The 21035-nt window shown below is 38.3% G+C and overlaps 2 protein-coding genes across 4 annotated transcripts; both read right to left on the bottom strand.

Annotated features, from left to right (window-relative positions):
- Positions 1-4689: 4689 nt before the first annotated feature.
- On the bottom strand, positions 4690-7903 carry ssr4 (signal sequence receptor subunit 4). Its single transcript, XM_004070433.3, has 6 exons — positions 7699-7903; positions 7390-7508; positions 7233-7307; positions 6491-6580; positions 6349-6414; positions 4690-5274 (listed from the first exon to the last, which is right to left on the bottom strand). The coding sequence occupies exons 1-6, from the start codon at positions 7745-7747 to the stop codon at positions 5170-5172; spliced, it is 504 nt and encodes a 167-aa protein (XP_004070481.1). The 5' UTR covers positions 7748-7903; the 3' UTR covers positions 4690-5169.
- A 2631-nt stretch (positions 7904-10534) lies between these two features.
- Positions 10535-20593, bottom strand: LOC101169287 (SLIT-ROBO Rho GTPase-activating protein 3). 3 transcript variants are annotated; one of them, XM_011477056.3, is made up of 23 exons: positions 20206-20444; positions 19773-19889; positions 18835-18924; positions 18469-18640; positions 18230-18392; positions 18003-18065; positions 17793-17921; positions 17585-17713; positions 17277-17498; positions 17104-17205; positions 16242-16421; positions 16034-16118; positions 15865-15892; positions 15662-15761; positions 15516-15576; positions 15203-15280; positions 14958-15086; positions 14766-14871; positions 12695-12922; positions 12554-12606; positions 12263-12479; positions 11218-11263; positions 10535-10968 (listed from the first exon to the last, which is right to left on the bottom strand). In XM_011477056.3, exons 3-23 carry the CDS (start codon positions 18899-18901, stop codon positions 10828-10830), a joined length of 2499 nt encoding a protein of 832 aa, XP_011475358.1. In that variant the 5' UTR covers positions 18902-18924; positions 19773-19889; positions 20206-20444; the 3' UTR covers positions 10535-10827. The 3 variants fall into 3 exon arrangements, with proteins under 3 accessions (XP_011475358.1, XP_011475357.1, XP_004070741.2); XM_011477055.3 differs by lacking the exons at positions 19773-19889; positions 20206-20444 and adding an exon at positions 20504-20593; XM_004070693.4 differs by lacking the exon at positions 19773-19889.
- Between the last annotated feature and the right edge of the window lie 442 nt (positions 20594-21035).

Raw genomic sequence — 21035 nt, 5'->3', positions numbered from 1 at the left:
AACATGTGTGATAGGAAAAATTGAATTTACATCTTGCACACCAGAGTGTTTAAAAAAAAAAAAAAAAAGGAGTCAAACCAAAGATTTCCTTAAACGTCACAAGTCTTAAGAGTGAAACTATTACCAAACTCCCACAAATAATTCACCATAGGCGTTTTAAATAAACAACGAAAATCAAACAGCAAACTTCTGTAGATGGAGCGCTTCACAGGGAAAGAAACCCATGAGAAAACTAAGTGCCTGTGATGTGAATGTTTTCAGAGGGGCATTCCCCATCATAATTATCTTTGTATTTCAGCCACATAAATCTTAGACAGAGCTACCATCAAAGCAGACATTAAAGGAAATGTTAGGCTATATCATATCGTGAACCATTTTTTTCTATTTAGCCTCTTATTTATTGTTGTTGTATAAAAGTTTTCTACATCCATTCATTATATGCTCCTGTTACAGTCATTCAGGTACCGTTTGTAAACAGCATTTTATTCTGTAAAAAGAATAAGGTATTAAGCTAAGCCACTGCATGATTAACTTAATGTTATGACATTTTTTTATTGATGTACTCCATATAAGCCACTGTCGATAATGTATAAATGTTGTATGTTTAAAAAAAAGATCAGGGTTTCCTGTTTAAACTGTCCATTTCAGATTAATGTTAAACAGTGGAGTCTTTTTGTTTAATGTTGTTCAGTCACACTGAACCAGAACATCAACGTTCCCTCATTGCAGAACAGTTTCTCTGCGAGTCTCAGACAATACTTGAATACTTTTAAGGTGTCCCGACACCGAGTTGAAGGAGACCTCGCCTCTTCCTCTGTGTGCCCTCAGTGTTTGGGCTTCCTGCGCACTACTGTGCATATCTTCCCCAGACACAAGCCCTCCACTTTGATTTTCTGCCAAACCAAAGACTACAGCAACGACGTCCCATGTCTCACTTTGTTGTATCAGGAAATAGATGAACTTCTCCCAAACCTTCTGGAGTATTTGTGTATTTTTCCTCCCCTTGTTGGGAAGTTGAAGAGTCCAAAGGTGATTATTCTGCAGATAGACGGTCAGGCTTCAGATGTGTCCTGATTTAAGATCGATGTAAGAGGCTAGGAAAGCTGGAGCTGCACATTATGCGCTCTGCATAGCCATTAGTGAGCATCACAAACAACTTAATAATGAATGTACTCCAAAAGATTGCAAATTTGCTGACACAACAGCTTAAATATGTGGTAAAAATAGACTCATTACTGCAGTCAATCTCCTTTGGTCTCTGCCTTGCTTCCTTTGGGGAGAAGATCCCAGTCACCACTATCCTCCCTCACTTGTCATAAAGTATAACCGATGTTCTGCAGAATAGGTCACAAATTTCCATGAGCTTGGGTGACAGTGTGTTTTTGTTTATGGTTAATGTCCTAATGCTCCTGGTTTCCAAGCGAAAGCGCGATCAATGTCTAAACTCAAGGTCATGTCTCCTTACAGAATTTTTAAACAGGGGAGAGTTTCCTGCCAGGCGTGTGTCTGCGATGGGGTATGAAAGAAATAAATGACCCCCTGGTTGGGCTTTCACAAGGAGAGGAAGAGGGGCATTTTCTCTTTTCCGACAAATTTAAAGTCTGCAACAGAGCGCAGCCAGAGGCGCAGAAGAATGGCAGACCCCTCCAGCCTTGACTATAGTTAGAATAAATCTCGCCCTGAGCCGGCAGCTTTACTTTAGTGAGCAGCGTGTTTGCATTGCTCAGCTGAAAACCCCTCCACAAACCTGATCACAGCTGAGGCTGCAGCTCATTCCAAGTCGGCGGGAAGCAACGTGCACACCCAACTCCGGCGTCTGTGTGAGGAGGAGACAAAATAAAACAAAACATGAAAGCATCATCTTGACTTTCAAAGCACCCCTTTTTTCCCTAATCCACCTTTCTTTCTTTTGGCTTACCTCTACTATAAATAGACGTGTTCGCTGTATACACGATTATGATTCAGCACAAGCGTTCCCCTCATGCTTTGTGGAATACAAATTTGCTGATCCAAACAAGCTTTTTCTTTTATTTTCCTCTCACTCACAAAAGGTTTTCCCGTCACCTGAAGTGGGCTTTGCTTTCACACTTCAACAAACCTAAGTAGTCCTTATTCTTCTCTGCAGTTGAAACAGGTGTTTGTGTAGACTTTGTCTGATAAAAGACTACTTTGTTTGCAGTATTTGTAAGCGGAGGAAGGCTATAGCGTTGTGTGGCTGTTCCTGCGTGACATAATGCATCTCAAAGCCGCCTGACATGGAAATGACAAAAAAAAAGAAAAAGACAGGCTGTTGATCTTCTGTTGTCAGATGAAGGGTGTCTAATGTGAAACAAAGACAAAGGCTATTTTTTTCCATATAAGGTTTGACTGACTGGAAAAAGAACGTTGACAAAGTGGATTAAAAAGGTAGAAAGTGAATTTTCACTTTGTTTTAGCTGGAGGAGCAACATATCAAACATGTCTCACTGAATCAACTAGAAAAACTGTCGTTCCGGCAAAAGAAGACGAGGCCAGCACCAAAAAGGACTTGTAGGCTGTAGGGCTATTCCACAACTTCTTCTACTTTACCAAAAAAGGGACATTAAAGCGTAGAAAAACAACTCGCACAGAAAAGTGTGACTCCATGCGAGAATCATTGCCAAGACGCCACTTTCCACATTGCTGATTCCCACTAAGCCCATCAGCCTCTGGCCCTGGAGCTAGTGTTGTCTACACCTCTGTCAAAGCTACTTTACTCTGCCTCACAGCACACATTCGGCTGTAATTCCTTCATATGTCTTTACGAGCTCTTTCAACTCAAGACGTCCGTTTTATCCTCATAACCTACCGATTCCTTTTTTTCAGATTAAATAACGCAAAACATATTTATTACAAACAAAAAAATGTGTAAAATGACTCACACGGAAATAAATATTTGTTGGAATAAACAGTTTATATGAAAATTTTTCTCTAAACATTTATTGTCCAGAGACTAGATTGTGACTTTGTGTGCAGCCTGACATTTACCCACAATTGTGCGTGCAGACATCGGAGAGGAGGGTGGGGGTAATTCACAGTAAACTGAACAACAAAGAGAAGGAAGAATCTTCTTTCAGCACTAATTGTGTGGTCTGTTTGTTTATTCCATTTATATCTCTCCATCCAGCCGTCTCCCACCTCCACAGTAACAGATTACTTCATGAGGTAGAGTTTACCTTCACTCCACATCTTGTCCAAATAATGCATTTCTATTGTCTTGTTAAATATATGTTGCGTGTGAGAAAGCCACAGACACTCAAGCGAAACACGTCCTGTGCTATTTTAATGGCACCCAACATTTGGGTGAAGAGATCATGTTACTCAAAGCACAACACTTCCATTAGTCTCATAGGACAGTGAGAGGTGAACGCTGCATGTCTCACATCCCCCAAGAAAGAAAATCAATACTCGAAGTTTGAAAACTCTCCAACAAACAAGACGGCATCAGCAAAATTTGGTTTAGGGTTTGTAGACGCGACAAACAGGAGAGAAGTGGAAATGTGCCGCATGCAATTTGCAACATTACCAACACCTCAGAAGGAACAGGAAGCCGTTTGAAAGACCAAAGCTGCCACTCTGTGTTCAACTTGTGAAACTGCAAAGGCTGTTCACAAAAATAAAAATCACATGTTAAAAGTGCTGGAACTGGGAGAGAAAATGGTGCATGAAAAGTTGCTGTGTTGACTAATTTTTAAGATGAAAGAAACTGGTTTGTCCTGAGTAAGATAATTAACTACTATTCCACAACTCAAAACAGACTCACTTAGGTGAAAATTGAGTTTTTTGTGTTTTTAACATGTTCTTCTGGCATTTTTCTGATGGACATCCATCAAGAAAATTAAGATTGAATTTGCGATTTTAGAAATTTCCTTACCCTAACCGTGAAAAAAAAAAGAAAAGCTGTTTAAAAAATACCTAATTTGTGACGTAGAAAACACGTTGGGTAGGTCACAAGCTCCATGCTCCGAGCTCTCATCAACAGGACAGGGTTGCTCTTCATCAACAGTCCCGCCCAGAAATCAGAGGCAAATTTCAAATGAACTCGTCGCTCTGCAGAAACTATGACCTAGAAATCAATTTCTCTTTTCTTTTTTGCTAAAAACAGGATAATCATAATTGAAAGACCACCGTGAACACTTTATACATTAATGAAAAGATGATCAGAGACTTTAACCTAAGGTCTGTGTTTCAAAGTAGAAACCCGTCAGGCCTAACAATGCATTAGGCAATTTTTGTTAAAGCATATTATTTTAATAGATTTTCTGTTTATTATAGGTTTTACTTTGGTTTAAATCACAACAGTTTAAATGAATCGAACATTGATTTTAGAATAAAAATCAGACAAATAAATTGATTTTAAATTGAATGTTCAGTGAGAAGTCAAAATGCAATTTTAAAGTTATGATTCAAAAATACAAATCTAATCAGTAGTTTGGCTGAGATACCCAGCCCAGCTTAAGATGATACATATTTGCCTGCAATATTTTTATCTTAATAAATGAACAAACATTTGCTCAATAAATAAATGTTCTCATTGAAATTTAGACTGTAACATGGACTTTAATACTTAATACTCAAAATCATGCTCGGATCAGATCAGTGTTTGATCAGATGAATGAAAAGAATCTTAAGATCGGCCCATTTAGGTTTGAACAAAGAAGGCACAAAATATTTCACAGAGGAGCTGAACCAACAAGTCATTTATTCTTTTTTTTCTGGCAGAGCTGTGAAACAGGAAGCCTTTTCCGGCCGGCCTCAGGTCCCTGACGGTCATCAAGAGTCAACATTCTCTGGATTTATAAACAGGGTTTAGGCAGGACCGACATCCTGTCACCTCCGTGTGTCTTCTACATTTCTTCTGCTCGAGTTTAATGATCAAAAATGTAAAAAAAAAAAGAAGAAGAAAAGACACTAACAGGGACATTTGTGATATTATTTGTGTGAAAACTGAAAAGACTGATTGCACACAGACACAGTCTGGATACAACGCTTAAAAAAGTTGTTAAGACTGCAACTTTTTGCTTCTTTTTCCAAAAAAGTTGGTCAAGAGGCAAAAAAAATTATAATACTGGTTTTCCTTCAACGTTGTAAGATGTTGAGCTCCACCAGCATTCAGTCTTTATCAATCCAGTCCATAAAAAGTGGATCACTTTACGCTTGGATGGTGTTCTTGGCACTGAATGCCAAATAGTAGATCAGGATACCAATGAGGGCAGCGACCACTTCAGTCGACACCCAAGGGCCGTTCCATGCACCCTGCAGCAAAACATTTGAAACGTTTTTGGTTAAATACAGAACTTGGAAGTGTAAAGCTAAATAAATAAATACAACTTTAAAAAAAAAAGTTCAATTTTTTGAAATATCTAAAAGATTTGGTTTCAGTTCACAAGGTCACAATTTGAGTTACACACCTTCCCATTTAAATCAATGGGAAGCTGTGATATATATATATATATATATATATATATATATATATATATATAAAAAAAAAAATTCTTATCATTTTACAACTTTTTGTTTATATATGTGTACATTTTTTTGGTTGCCCCAATACTCTGTCATGTTTGTCACGTAACTGTTGTAACACATAAACAAAGGTAAAAGTTCTAAGTCAATTATTAATTCTCAGATTACAAACTAACAAAAAGCTGTACTTTGTCTGGACAGTTACAAGAATTACTTTTTCATGGTTTGATAAATTGATATGGAGTTAATATGTAAAATTCAATAATATATATTTTTTAAACCTAGCCTTAAGAGTGATCTTTCAAAAGAGAGGCAACAATTCAAAATCATCCAGTTATCAAGAATAATTCAAGAATTTAATTCAAGAATAATTAAATAAACATTGTGCATAATTAAATAACCAGGAAAATTGAGTATCTCGTCATCAGCAGCACGTTTTTGTATCTGGTGATTCAACATCGCTTTAATAGGCAAATGTGGGATTAACAGCTTTTTTTTGTTAGAAGACGGGATTTTTTTTGCACAAATTTCAGAAGGGTTCTGAAAACTGCTTACTTAAAGATTCTGCACCAGTGTCGTCCTTCAAATGGTGCTGAAGTAACTGAATTGTCTGTACTAAATAACACAAGACTTGAGGCAGAATGTTTATGTCACAATAAATACAATTGTGATATAGTAACCTTTATATTTAAAGCAAAGACTAATGTGAATTTATTCCAAAACAAGAGAGCAACTACTGGTGGGAAAATCCAAAGAGCAAACTAAGCAAAGCTGCAGACTCAGACATTTGCTGCCGGAACGACCACAATTGTTGCTATAATTCAATGTGAGCAAAACAAACTAAATCAACAGAAAGGGACTCACCCTGTGGTCAATGTTGACGGAGAATAGAGGCTGGATGGCATTTACATCTTCATTGTTTCTTTGGGCCTGGACAACACAGACACAGGTGTTATTCAGACTGAGTCAAAGTCTGAGCTGGCTGCTCACATCTTGCGTCACTAACCTTGCGCAGGGCACTGTAGGACTCTTCATCAAAGAACTTGACCTGATATGTTCCAGAGCTGGCCTGTTTGTGAGGAAGACTCCAGGAAACCTGAAAGAGGAAGGATTATGCTGATCTAGTTTATCGTGTGAGAAAAGATACAGTTGATCATTTTACGATTGAAACACATATTCTATACATTATATGCTTTAAGCAGAAGTATAAGGATAACTGAATAACTTAAAACACTGTTTTATTTAAGGGCTGTTGGTGTAAAGATAAAAAAAAACTTTGGATTATTTAGTGCTATGCAGCTTTCTCACAGGTGATTCTTTGTCCAACTGCAACCTTCTGTCTGAAAAATTGGTTCTGCTTTTGAGATAAATAGAGAACTTTGGGGCTATTTTGATGGGAAGCAGGTGTTAAACTGCTTTATGTAACATAAATAGATTGAGTCCATCAACACTCCAGGGCAAAAACAACATCGTTTGTCCTTGGGCAAGACACTGAACCCCACCTTGCCTCTGCCGCCACCAGTGTGTGAATGTGTGTGTGTGACTGGGTGAGTGGGTCTGTGACTGTAAAGCGCTTTGGGCCTTGTAGGTAGAAAAGCGCTATATAAGTATACGCCATTTACCATTTAAATTTGAGTGAGAATAGTGTTCTACCTGCCTTACAACCACGTTGAGAGAACAGACTCTATAAAACCAACTTTAAAACTTCACTGTCACCAACAGAACTGGTGTTGTTTACGAGTTCATACCTGGTATTTGCCAACATCCTGGCCTCTGGTCACAGGGAACTGCCTTCCATTGACATCAGCATACAGAGTCACAGTCTGATTACAGAAATACGGGTCAGACACGGTGCAGCCGTGATTCGTTTTGCTGTGACTCGGGTGTGAAGACGTGGACGCTTACCTGAGCGCCGTTGGCACAGGTCAGACCAAGCTCAACGATAAACACCGATTCAGAGGAGATCACGGCGTCAGACGTGGTGTAGGCCGAAGGGGTGATGACTGGATCTGTGCAGCTTTCTCCTATCACCACAAAAATAGGATGACATTGGATTTTACGAAATTCTAAAAAAATCTGAACGGCGTACCAGCAGACAAGTGATTAATTCACATAGAGAAAGCGAATATTTACGTTTTACAAAACAAGCTAGTCTGGTTAGCTTCACTAGCTATTCATTCAAAAATAACTCTCCCTTTGTCTCCACAAACCTACCCAAGCAGGAAGCCGCCAGCAACGTCAGAAATGCAGCTATCCGGATCATTGTGAAGTTTACAAACGTGTGTGTAGTTTCTGAGGTCGTGCAGACGAGATGTTCAGTGACTGAGTTTGAACGAAGAAAGTCCACCTCAGCGCAACCCGGGGATACCTCTGCGCCTGCGCAGCAGGGACGTGCCGCGTGGGATTATGGGAAACTCTGTTGTCGACACGTCATCTGAAAGAAACTATTTTTAAAATCATTGACTGAAAAAAAAGAGCGCCTTTGCGACTGTAACATTATTATAAATTTCAAACAAATCCTCACATATTTTAATTCTGATGATGAACAAGTAGAAAATAGTATTAATTTTTAATTAATTTGTTACCTTTCCAATCTAAATTTTACATACATAAGTGTAGAATAAATAAAACAACTCCCAGTTCTACTGTTTTTAAGATAGAGATGCTTCAGTTCAAAAAGATTAACACACCCAAGGCGAATAACACTGGAACAATTTGTGCTTTTTTGTTTGATATGTAATCCCCTCCTCTAAGAAAAGTTTTTATTGTAAACATTATTTTTTTGTATTCTCTTTTATATATTTTAAGATACTTTATTTTCTTATCAGCGAGTTCTATTATTATATTTCTGCTACGTTTATTACTTGATGTGGTTGAATAAGTTTGGAATGATGGCATTGATTGTTGCGGCTGATGATCTGTGTGATTCCTTGATGTACTTTAATGTTATTTTCAATAAAGCTGACCAAACAAAGAAGAAGAAAAAAGAAAAAAAGAAAAATCATTGACTGAATCGGTCAATGAGTTTAATCTTTAAACGCAGAAACCAAGCCTATGTAGGCCTATTAATATCATTAGTTTAGTTGAAAAAAAATACATTTGTGACTTAATTGTATGTAAACAATATTCACTAACAAATACTAAATACTTTGCTTTTTAGAAACTTCATTCACAGGAAGTTTTAATAAAGTTGAGATTACAATGGAGTGTGGTGGTAGGGTGGAGTGTAGGCCATAAAGAATATATGTGTGTGTGGGGGGGGGGGCGTGCGTGTGCGCGCACGCGTGTGTGTGTGTGAGAGAGAGAGAACCCCTTTGACCAAAAGCAACAGTAACTGCAACTAAAACCCAATAGGTCCGAAAGTGAGTCCGTGTTCAGGGCATACAATAAAATAAACACAACCACTAAACTACAAAGTTGGGGCAAAAAAGTATTTAGTCAGCCATCAATTATACAAGTTCTCCCACTTAAAAAGACAAGAAAGGCCTGTAATTTTCATCATAGGGATACCTCAACTATGAGACAAAATGAAAAAAAAATCCAGAAAATCACAGTGAATTTGAAAGAATTTATTTGTAAATTATTGGAGAAAATAAGTATTCGGTTACCTACAAACAAGCAAGATTTCTGGCACTAACAGACCTGTAACTTCCTCTGTAAGAGGATCCTCTGTCCTCCACCTGTTACCTGTATTCTTCCACTTTCGGCTTCTCCCATCAGGGGTCGCCACAGCGAACGAGTCGCATGGTAAATTTGGCAATGTTTTACGCCGGATGCCCTTCCTGACGCAACCTTCTCAAACCGGGCTTGGAACCGGCAGAGGTAGAGAAGGGAACAGGGAGCAGCCCGGAGTCGAACCCGGGTTTCACGGACGGAAGGCGCCGCAAACCAGCACGAGCTAAATGGCACTTATTTTAATTAATCTGTATAAAAGACACGTGTTCACAACCTCAAACAGTCACACTCCAAACTTCACTATGGCCAAGACCAAAGAGCTGTCTAAGGTCACCAGAAAAACCGAAATCGAAGTTTTTGGTAAGAACTCTACTTGTGTTCGGAGGGGAAACCATAACTACTGCAAAGCATGGGGGTGGAAACATCATGCTTTGGGACTGTTTTTCAGAAAAGGGACCAGGACGTCTGACCAATGTAAAGAGAAGAAAGAATGGGGCCACTTATCAGATTTTGAGGAAAACCTCCTTTCTTCAGTAAGGGTATTGAAGATGAAATGTGGCTGGGTCTTTCAGCATGACAATGATTCCAAACACACTGCCTGAGTGACACAGGCGTGCTTTGGAAGAAGCATTTCAAAGTCCTGTAGTGGCCTAGTCAGTTTCCAGAAAATCTTTGGAGGAAGTTGAAAGTCTGTTACCTAGAGAAAGCCCCAAAACATCACAGTTCTCGAGGATATCTGCATGGAGGAATGGGCCAAAATACTGGCAAACAACAAAGTATATTGAGTTGAACTCTTGTTACTGAACAAATTCCTAATTGACAGAATTTACAAATAAATTCTTTAAAAAAAAAGAAAGTATTTCAGACAATGAATTTCTGGATTTGTTTTTTCTCATTTAGTCTCTCATAATTGAGATGTACCAATGATGACATTTACAGGCCTCTCTTTCTTTTTAAGTGGGAGAACTTGGACAAGAAGTGGCTAACTAATTACTTTTTTTGCCCCAATGAAAGTCTTTGGACACTGAATCATTTTTATAGAGGTACATCCCCCAGCTAAGAGCAAGTAAAAGGTTTCTATTGTTGAAATTTTGAAATGCTAGGAATTAAACAAAAATGCATTTTCCATAATTTATTTCAATTAAAAATAGAAAAATTATGAAATTATGTGTTGACAAATAAAAAAAAAACAGCAAGATAAAAACTACAGTCTTTGTATGCAGTTTGGAGCCATTTTCCTTTGCAATATTTAAAAATGACACTTTATGAATAGATTTATAAAACATTTCATGCATATATTTTGTGGTGTTTTGGCACACAGACTAAAAAAAAACCGAAAATATTTAAATACAGAAAAAATGAATACCAACATCAATATGCTCACAAATATTTAGACAAACATATTTATACATTTCATTCTGCAGAGCTACTCTCATGGCAGACAAAGGAGATTTCCAGGCAAACCATCCTGAAGGACCCACGAAACTGGACACTGAAGTATCAAAGAGTGTCTATGGGTAAGTAATTGTTCCTCACTAAAATAGATGTGCTGAAATCCACTGTCACAGCCTCAATTTTCATTTGCTGCACCTCTCTCATTCACTGCTCAAATCCTGTGCTAATGCCAGCCTTCTCAGTCCGGTGGATCTGCTACTTAAAAGGCTGGGCTCACATTGCCTTTCGGGTATCCCGCTTCCCTTTTTTCGGTTGAGCCTTGGTAGCAACTGAGAAAACAGTGGGATTTGGTTCCAGCGGTGGACGCCGTGAGAGAAGCTCCTTGAAGACTGAGTCCATCTGAATACAAACCACCTTAAAAGGGATACAATGATTAAAGAGTATACTTTATGGAAAACAATTTTGAATATTGCTTTTTATTTCTAAGACTTATTTCTAAGTTACTTTTGCTTTCAGAGTAGTAACCTGATTTATTCAGACAATATGTTAGAAATGCATTTTAGAATATCCTTAGTGTTGATTTCAAACAAATTGGAAACTCTTAGAGTCGAGACAGACTAATGCTTCATAAAGGGTTCAAATGACAGCAACGTTGGCACAAACCTTGTCTGGACGAGCTGTCCTTTCGGTAAATAAATCCTGATGAAATCTGTCAAAGGAAAAACAAGAAAAAAAAAAGGAGGATAGGTGAATAAATTGCTTTCCTTTCAACAAATGTAGAGGGCTAAAAGTGGCAAAACAATGCAGACATGTAGGCTTAATTTAAAAAAATCTTTTCATCATAATAATTAAGTTTTTGTTCTCTTCACAAATGCACTCAATTACTTTTTCACTTGTTTGGATTAAAACTAATAGTCCTTTTGTTTTGTATTATTTCAATGCAGCTTTATATAATAAAATTGATGCATTTCCCAATAAATTATCACGATTTAGAATTCCCTTCCATCGTCACTTCCATTTCAGCATTATTGTGCAATGGATGTGGTTACTATTTTTAGGTCCATATTTTTTAAGTATCAGTGTGGGGAACAAGATCTACAAAACAAATATGTTGTTGGTTGGTTGTTTTTCATTTTATTTTGCTTTCTTTAAGATTGCCTCAATGTGGGTCTCTTACAGCCCAGAAAAAAGTCAGTCAGAATTTCTGTCAAGTTGTGCATTATTTTGGCTTTGCATTTTGTAACACTTTTCTTACTCTGCAGATTTCACAGACAAAAGCAGAGGGTGTGTGAGGAGGAGAAGGGATCAGTTAAATGACATTTTCATACTTTTTCTTCCCCTTTTATTAACATCAGATCAAAAATAATGCATAAGTTGATATAAAACAGACAGATGGAACAATTAAACATAAAAAAAAATAAAATGTAGAACAAAAATTACCAGCCATATTTTTACTACACATATAACTGTCCTCCTTGAGTAACACCACCATAATTAACAAATTAATGTACATATTTAGACCAGTCACACACACACACACTGAAGGAGGAGGGTTTGGGGAAGTGAAGGAGGGAGTTAAGAATGTGTGCTCTGTCTAGGCTATCCCACTTAGGTGGGACACAGCCTGGGTATATAGATAGATAGATAGATATTTAACATAGAAACAGTGAAATTTCACTTCTTCAGTGACGTTTGTGGCATTACTTACTCTTTTCGTATGTTTGTAGGGGATGGAGTCCTCCTGGGTTTGTACTGTGGCACGACGGGAATTTGAAGAGACAATTTTCCAGCTAGGGAACTTCCGCCCCCTGCTGTCCTGCTGCCATCTACGGATCCACTGCTGTTGGCTCTTGGTCGTTCTTTGGGATTTCCAGGTGTCAAAAAAACTCCAGTGCCATTATCAGAGGAGTATCCCTTTTCCAAGTCTGATGCAGAGAACATCCCTTTTTAAATATCTCCAAATGCAGCATCAAACTCCAAAATATCTGCACTCACTCACCATCTTTGAGCTGGGTGGAATCCTCTACTTCCCCTTCCTCATTAATAGGTTCACTAAAAGCAGAGTTCATTTAAATTACTTCACTTAACACTTTCCACTTGCTGAGCATGCATAACACTGCCAGTTTAAAAAAAACTTTACCAGTCATCTTGTTCAAGTGTCATGCACTTCTCATAAGTTGGCCCCGGTACTTCACTCTGACTGGGAAAGATACTTTCTTGCTGAATGATGAGGTTCTTCACCAGGAAGTTGATCTTAGGCTGCAGAGTTACAAAGTCGTCCACATTGGGCCCTCGCACCAGATTGGGGCCAAAACATACAGCTAAGTTGTACGGCTGCATCATGTTTTCGTCACTGTACTGGGACACACTATAGATGGAGAACAAAAATAAAGACATAAGGGAGGGTGCAGAGAAAAAGTGTGTGTGTATGTGTGTGTGTGTGGGGGGGGACATTTATTTTATTTTTTAAATTCATAGTACAAAAGTAATGAAAGACTGATGGAAATACAGTGCTTTTTTATTTTTTTAAAAGCCAAGACTTTGTTATGAGCCAGTTAACTTTTATATTTTAGGGCTTCCATATATCCCCAAAAACTTGGGATTGTTATGCCATCATGTTTGAACAAAAAATAATTACAGCATTAAAGAACATCCTGGGTTATCAGTTTAGATTTTTTACTTAGCAAGCAAATACAATATTCAATACAAATAAAAAGAAAAATACAAAAAAAATCAAGAAAAACAAAATAAAAACATTTTTGGTATTTTACTGCAAAGATTTTTTTCTGATGACAACCCATGAGAGCAAGGATTGTTACTGTGATCTTTTCTCACCTCAACTTTCTGGAGACTTGTAATGCGTGCTTTGCATGGAAAAACTGTCAACATATTCTAAATTTTAGTATTTTCATGTAAAACACCCCCAAGCCTTCGTGATTTCCATTAGTAGGGGAGGTTCTTAAATTGCAATGACCCTATATGGTCAAAATGTTGTCTCTGTGTCAGCAAAAAAATGACTGCTCTGTCAGTTTTTGTGACAGTCAGTTCCTTCTTCCAGCTGAGGCTGCAGCGAGATCTCTGATCCGTCTTTCTCTCTGTGCCATTTTCTATCCACTTACAGATTTATGATCTTTTCTTAGGTCATTTTACCGTTCAAGTGTTTTTTTTTATTTTTATTTTATATTTACCACCACGTTGAATATTTGTTTAAAACATAGTAAAAAAATTTGTGAAATGACTATTTCCTTCATATTATGGGTTTGAGAATAATTATCTTTTCTTGCCTCAGGTAAGAATTGACTCACTTATTCTTTAAAGGTATTTTGAATAGTGGACAAATGTTTTAAACATGTTTTACCAGCTCAGCTAGAGTGTCCACCCTGAGACTGGAAGTCTGTGAGTTCAAATCATGGTTGAGTCATAACATTTCTAAATTGCATAATTTATCACTCTTTTTATCATGGTGTGTGTGGGGGGGGGGGCAGCATTGTGCAGGTTTTAAATAAAACATTTGTTTGTCTTGAACTTTTGTTTTTAAATTTGATTATATTTTTATGCAAAGCACTTTGAGTGACCTGAGTTGTAAAAGCGCTGTATACATAAAGCTTGATTTGACTCTGAAAATTAGCCCCCCTGCCTGCTTGTCAACATTTAGGGGTTAGATTGGAGAGGTTAAACCACAAAAAAATTCCCCCAGCCTGGCTGCGTCTGCAGCTCACCGCTCCCTCACGGGATTAGTCAAATGCAGAGAACAAATTTCACACACCTAGGTGAGTGACAAAAAAAATGGAACTTCAACTTCTAATGACAGCTGGGACATTTTTCAACAATCAATAGTGTCAATATCAAAATATATAAAGTACTAAAACCTGCATCACATGGGTTTTTTCTGAAAGCCGAGCTGGAGTCTAAGACGATTAAGTTTTAAGAGAGCTCAGATGTTTGGGGGTGGGGGTAGATCCACTCAGAAAAAGAAAAAGCTACAATTAAATTCATATACGTTTGTGTCTAATATTTACTGTTTGAGTAAATTCCACTCTTTTGTCATTCAAAGTACAGAACTCTGCTGCATTGTTTGCCTGTTTTGAATCATGTCTATTAGGTTTGTAATTTTTCCATCAAATATGAACAGAAACTAATGTTTTCCAGACCCAAATATGAATTCCTGTTTTACTTAAAAGAAAAATTGATTGTAAAGAAAGATCACTCACTGATGAAGGAACGCAAAGAGGTATCTCATCACAATGATGATGGGTTCAGGGTAGGAAGAGATGACCATCTTGAGCTGTGCTGCTCTCTCTGCATCATTTTGTATTTCTAAAACAAACAAAAAAAATGTGACTAAATATAAGCTCCTGCTTTATGTCCAAACTCAGCATGTTCATATGCAAACATGCACTCACCGGCAAGCTCCAGGAGCTTGTAGGTGGTCTCAGTGGGGAAAAGAGGATTCTCCATTCCTCTGAAGTATAGCTTCAACACGCCGGCTACAGTATCCATATTATACCTCCCTTCAGCCAGGGGGTCTTCTCCTGAGGGGGAAACCAATGACACACTGCCCCACATTATTAATGTTCCAAAGTGAGCAAAATTCCAAAATAGAAAAAACCTAATTAGAGAAAGGAACACAAAAAACATACAGGTGTACCTCTCTCAAAAGCTTCTTTCAGGTTGTTGACCTCCATCTGTGATCCGGGTACTCTAAAAATTCCTTCATGGTGGAGACCTGAAGGAAGACATTTGGTGTTGTACAAAATAAGAATAAAGGGCTTTTTTTCCCCGTTCTACGCCAAATACAAATGCTTTAATGCAGAAAAATGTGTGTTGATTTCTACCCATTTGAGTCCATGTTTAACCTTTCACCTTTGTGGTTTTAAATCCAAAAATTAATACTCAGAGGAAAATAAAGAAAAACAAACGAAAGCCACAAACATGCCGTTCGCTCTTTTCCAAAAACTTACCATTGAGGTTGATGAAACGAATGCAACTTTTCACCACAAGAGGAATCTGCTGTTTTGACACCTGTGGAAAGCAAACTATTTTGTCAACCATTAACTTTGACTAAATTCGTGGATATTAAAAATGGTGCAAATCAGATGGTAATTACTTTTATGAAGGACAGCATGTCACTGCTGAAAGGTTTATAATTTTGCATCACGTTTGGATTTGAAAGGGTCTTTCTGATGCAAATCATCTGTCCAGCAGTTCTGCAGAAAATACCACAACAGCGTAGGAGAGGAATTTTCATCGTTTGCTTTTTATGACACGAACGCTTTGAAATAACAAGAATTAAAAAAAAAAGAAGCACACCTTGCTTGGAGTTCTTTCGGAGATTCAGCTTGTAGAAAAAAAGTTTATTAATTACAGCTATGAACAATAAGATTAAACATGAGAAATGACAGATTTTATTTTGTTTTTTCTCTCTCTTTAAAATAAAAAGGAGTTTGCTTATTTAACGTAAACAGTGTAAAAACAATACCTTTTTCCACAGCCAGTTTCAGCAGGTCATGTTTGGCTTGCAGCTTACACATTAATAGGCTTCCAACAAGATATTCCTTTACTTTCTGTAAAATTAAATGTGGAGAAAAGCAAATATAATTGTGCTGTCGCTCTTAAACATCTAACTTGAAAGTCTCAGGAAGAGTGAAGTATTCCTTTCCGTTATTATCAACAGAACTTGGACTTACAGTAAAGTACAGGCCTTCTGTTTCCTGCATGTTGGCTCTGCGTTTAGCCATGCTGGACTTTGCTGACAGATTTTCAGTACTGCCTTCCTGAGAGAGGCCATGACCACTGCTTTGGTCCAGATCTTCATCACCGATGCCCTCCAGCAGGGTGGAATGAACCATTACCATACTCCTACCAGTCTGCACACAAATGGCCATCTCAGATGTGTTCACAAATTTAAGCACAAATGAACGTTTTTTTTTTTAAATTACAATGTTTTTTCCATTTTTTCAATTATCTAAAATGCATCTTAGTGAAAGAGAGATTACAGCTCAATTTCTGGTTGCTCTGACTCTGGAGCTTTAAAATGCTTGATCCATTTTAACCCACTGACACTCATTGAATATGCGACAAACCATTTCAGCACCAAATTCAGATTAAATTAGCATCTACCTGAAAGCAAAACAATAGGTGACTTTTTGCTTTTCATACCTGGAGAAAAATTCAGGCGTCTAGGGGTTAACAGAAGATTTCTTTTTTTTTGATTTACCACTTTTTGTTGCGAGAGTTCAACTTATTGTGCACATGACCGGTCTGCAAAGCACACAAAAATCAACTTCTAACAGCAAGATTCTTTCCACAGAAGATACTGCTCCAGACCTGCCAAGAATTTGCAGCTCAGATTGTTTGTTTGTGGTAACAATTTTTGAAAATGTCACCAAATACATTTGGAAAAGTACCTGTCCTGTGACATTTTCACATCTCTAACAAACTGCTAACAGCTGACCCAAACCCAAAAGCACAAAGATTTACAGTAGTCAGAACCCAAAGCAAGTATAAGCATGTAAAAACCAATATAAGGGATGGTTTGATGCCCTTTACCTCCTCTGTTTCTTCTGTGACTGCTTTCAGTCGGGTTTGTATCTGCTTGAATCGGGTTTCAATGTCACCACACATCTCACCCTCCACACTGATTTCTGAAACCTGAGAGACACAAAGTTGCATGAGAAGCGGTCCAAAAGTATGCTCTCGGCTCATTTACAGAAAATACTTACCTGGTCTCCTTCTTGAGGCTGATAGGTGAAGCGGGCAGGAACAGAGAAGGCATTGTAGTGGTCCTGTAGTATAATTTCTTTGTCTTTGCTCTGGTCCAGTTTGGACACAGTCTCCTGAAGCTGCAACAGGCTAGTTTCTAATTTTTCCTGGGTATTCCCCCACCTGTACAGGTAGGTTTGCATCACCCGGCCCACAGAGAGGTGGTATCCCATATCTGCACACTGAAGAAAAAAAAAAAAATAGTCTGATATTTTAAAAGTCTTCCAAAACTGTGCAAAAGCACCAAAGTGTAAATGGATTCCCTCACGTCAATGAGAAAAGAGATGTCCTTCAGGAAGTACTTCATCACGGAGGAGTTGGCAGCAGCCATGTTTAACAGATAGTCATTTCTGGCCTTGCTGCACTTAAGGTGCAACTCCTGAACTTTAATTTGTCTCTGTAAAATGTAAAAAATGTCAACAAGAAGCCTCGAAATCAACAGGCATCACAATAATGATTGGCTGGAGAACATTTACTTTTTCTATCAACCTCTCCAGCTTCTTTGCAGCGCTCTGCTTTTGTTTTTCCTCCTGCTTCTCTGCCTCCCTCAGCTTTCCCTCTGCACACACATAGTCTGAGTAGTACTGGTGGTAGGTTCGCCATGCCTGCACAAAGACACCCATAAGAATGACACTCTGTACATGGTTAGGAAGCAGAAACTACTCAGTGTTTGGTTTCTCTCTTACTGTCTGTAGATCTGCAGTAACCTTGAGTAGTCCATCTTGTAACTGGGTGCAGATGTCTTTGCTCTGAAGCACAGTATTAAGACACAATATCACAGGTGGCTCCGAACAGACAGAAAATATCAACCGGCTGTGTTTTCAATGTCAAGTTGGTTTCAATAATGTAGATATATAGACTTGTCTAAAACGCATAGGTTTTTTTTTGTACACTGCTGAGGTTGCAGGGATACCTTCCTAGCAAGGCGTTGTGTGTAATCCAGACAGTTTGTGAGGGGCTGGATAAGAACGTTGCTGCAGCTTTCACTGAGTTCACTGTGATCTTTACTCTCTTGACGGGTATGGGTCAGCAGAGCAACCCATACCTGGGACACCGAGTTAGTGGTAGTGTCCTTCCTGAGCACAGAGGTTTGACTCAGTCACCCCAAAAGCCAGATACTTTTGAAAATAATGTGTGCAGACCACAACTTACCTTTTAGTCTTTGAGGAAAACCTCTCTGCAAGCTTTTCCAGGGATCGAGCATACTCGTTTTCAATCTCACCCCGTCGTCGCAGGTAATCTGTCAGGTCTTGCAGCTGCTGTGTTTTCTGCTCAAGTTGCAAGTCCAACACCTTCAGTTGGTCTATAAGCTGGCAACGCACCTCTAAATGGGGAAAGGACAAACCAAGTACCAAAAGAACAGAGCACAGTTGAAGATGACTCATAGTGAAAGCAGGGGGTGCAGGGTGAGAATCTTATTTGATGAGGCAGTTTCTTCAAAACAGGTATTGAGCATTTGCATGGGGTGGGACGAAAAGAGGAGGAAGTTGGCAAAATAGTAAAGAGAAGTCACTTTACCTTTTATTTGTATGTCATAGTCCACTGTACCCGTTTTTTCTTTCCTGAGTTTTACATGAGAAGTCATTGTTGCTCCGGCAGGATGAAAATCTGTGAAATACAACCAGATGGGGTCACAGTCAATAGTCCATTCTCAATTCATTTGATCTCCACAGGCATTGTGGGATTTCCATGCATGAAAAAAACCCTGCTGTTCCAGTTTAACATGTCTTGCAAGCAAATGCGGCACCTTGCACCTAAACCTCTATATTAAGCATCAACTTCCTCCTTCCACAGAAGAATCGTGTTCATCTAACTGTAACATCCCCTCAAAGAGTACCCCCCATGCGTCCTCCCAACCGCTGTGCTTTCCTGAGCAGACAACTAAAAAGGCATATGGCATTTGTCGCTTGCTGCACTGGACACACTGCAGAATTGCAAGAAGAATAAAAATAGCTTTCACAACATCTCACCCTACCTAAAAATAGTTAGAAACATAGGGCATAAAACTCTGGGGATGTCTGCTCTGCAGGCAACAGGTGTTTTCACAAATCAACCTCACTGATGCAATAAAAGTTCATTTGAATTTCCTGTTACGCAAAGAAAATCCTGAACTTATTTTAATAATACAATTAAAAAACATGCTCCAACTAAAATGAAGCTGTTTATTATTCACAGATTACTAAGTTTAGCATGTTTTCTTGCTCTTCCTTTTGGCTTGTATAATAACAAATCCATCTGCGACAGGAGTAAAAACAAAGATTTAAAGAGCGTAAAAGTTACTTTAAAATGTAGCCCTATTATTCGAAAAATTAAAAGCAACTTTAGTTATTGAAGTCTGAAAGACTGCTTGACAAAATGTTAATGCATGAGGATCAGAAAGGGAAGAGCTGTAATTTTCTTTTTGTGCTTAATCTTAACCCTTTGTACGAAAGTACTAACATTCTCCCTTTACTTACTGTATCACTTCCCTTTTTGTAGAGTTTTTTTTGACAGTCAAACATCAGCAGTCTCAGGCTAAAATGCAGACTCCATCTGTCAGGAAATTTACAGTGTGACCTCCAAAAACTAGCTGGCTGTCAGAACAAAAGAAAAAAAAAGAAGCGTATTTTTAATATTTTCCCCCCCAAAATTAGCTGTAAATGTTTTCATTCCTTCCTACCATCATAATCTGCAACAGTTTTCTAGATCAGCGTTAACTTTTGTGTTATTTGCTTAAGTTTACAACAGTCCTCACAACAGTCAACAATATACATATACTTTAAATGGTGTCAAAAAGTACTGAGGCAAAATTAAGGTAATTAAAACATGACAGAAGATAAAGCAGATTTAGGAGTGACAGCCCAGATTTCCACAGAACAATTTTACAAATATTAGATTTAAAGGACCTACCTTGCTCTGTGCACAAAAATATAAAAAAAGTGTTATTTCCAGACAAAAACTGACTGCATTACCAGATGACAAACAGCGATCAACCGAACTCCTCCTCTCAGTTGGGCAACTAAATAATGCTGGTTGATAGCACAGTAGGCTATAAACTTTCACCGCCCCCTCACATTGGACATGGATTGATGTGGGTGGAGTGAAACTCATGTCTCCGACTGTCTCTCAGCCCCCCCTCCCTTTTTTTTACTCTCACATGCAGCTTGAGGCATCAGAGTGTGATTGTGCAAGTGTGACGAGCAAAAACCTTTTAGTGTCAGTATCTTCCTCTCTTTGGTTTTCATGTTGCCTGTTGCCCTCCACTGCAGGTTTTCAGTTCAATCATGCACCAGCTGTTTCCACTGATTGGTAGCTTCTCTTTTGCCTGTTTTTGAGTGAAACCAGCTGCTTTACAGATCAAATAAATAAATAAAATAAAAAACAAGCTGCTCTGGAGTGGCTGGGGAGCAGTAGCCATGTATGAATTGCCAGCTGACAGGAAATTTGACATAGGAAAGTCTCACTGCATTCAAACAAACAAAAAGGCAAAAGTGTTACACTGAAATGTTAAGTACATGTGTGAACAAAGCTATTCCAAAGGTCATAATATAATGTGCTTATCTGTCAGGAGCTGCTTCCTGCCACACATTTGTTGAAGTTTTGCACAAAAACCATCTTTCTGCTGTGAGCTCTTCTAATTGATTCTGCTGCATTCTGTGATCATTCCAAAGTTTTTACTCACTTTGGGTTTCTGAGCACTAATCTGCTGCAACTTTGAGGTTTTATGGGAGTTCAAATGA

Source organism: Oryzias latipes, chromosome 7 (genome assembly GCF_002234675.1).
Source record: "Oryzias latipes chromosome 7, ASM223467v1".
Classification (NCBI taxonomy): Eukaryota; Metazoa; Chordata; class Actinopteri; order Beloniformes; family Adrianichthyidae; genus Oryzias; species Oryzias latipes.
Note: the sequence above shows the minus strand (reverse complement) of the source record. Positions and strands in the feature narration are given on the sequence as shown.

Excerpts from the sequence above, each read along its gene's own strand:
- ssr4 (XM_004070433.3), bottom strand. The coding sequence starts at position 7,747 with ATGATCCGGATAGCTGCATTTCTGACGTTGCTGGCGGCTTCCTGCTTG. Across the intron at positions 7,308-7,389 it reads CCTGTGCCAACGGCGCTCAG|ACTGTGACTCTGTATGCTGA; the intron begins GTAAGCGTCCAC and ends TTCTGTAATCAG. Across the intron at positions 5,275-6,348 it reads CCGTCAACATTGACCACAGG|GGTGCATGGAACGGCCCTTG; the intron begins GTGAGTCCCTTT and ends GTTTTGCTGCAG.
- LOC101169287 (XM_011477055.3), bottom strand. The coding sequence starts at position 20,540 with ATGAAAACCAAAGAGAGGAAGATACTGACACTAAAAG. Across the intron at positions 17,499-17,584 it reads ACATCTCTTTTCTCATTGAC|TGTGCAGATATGGGATACCA; the intron begins GTGAGGGAATCC and ends TTTTTTCTTCAG. Across the intron at positions 15,893-16,033 it reads GAAACTGGCTGTGGAAAAAG|CTGAATCTCCGAAAGAACTC; the intron begins GTATTGTTTTTA and ends TTTTTCTACAAG.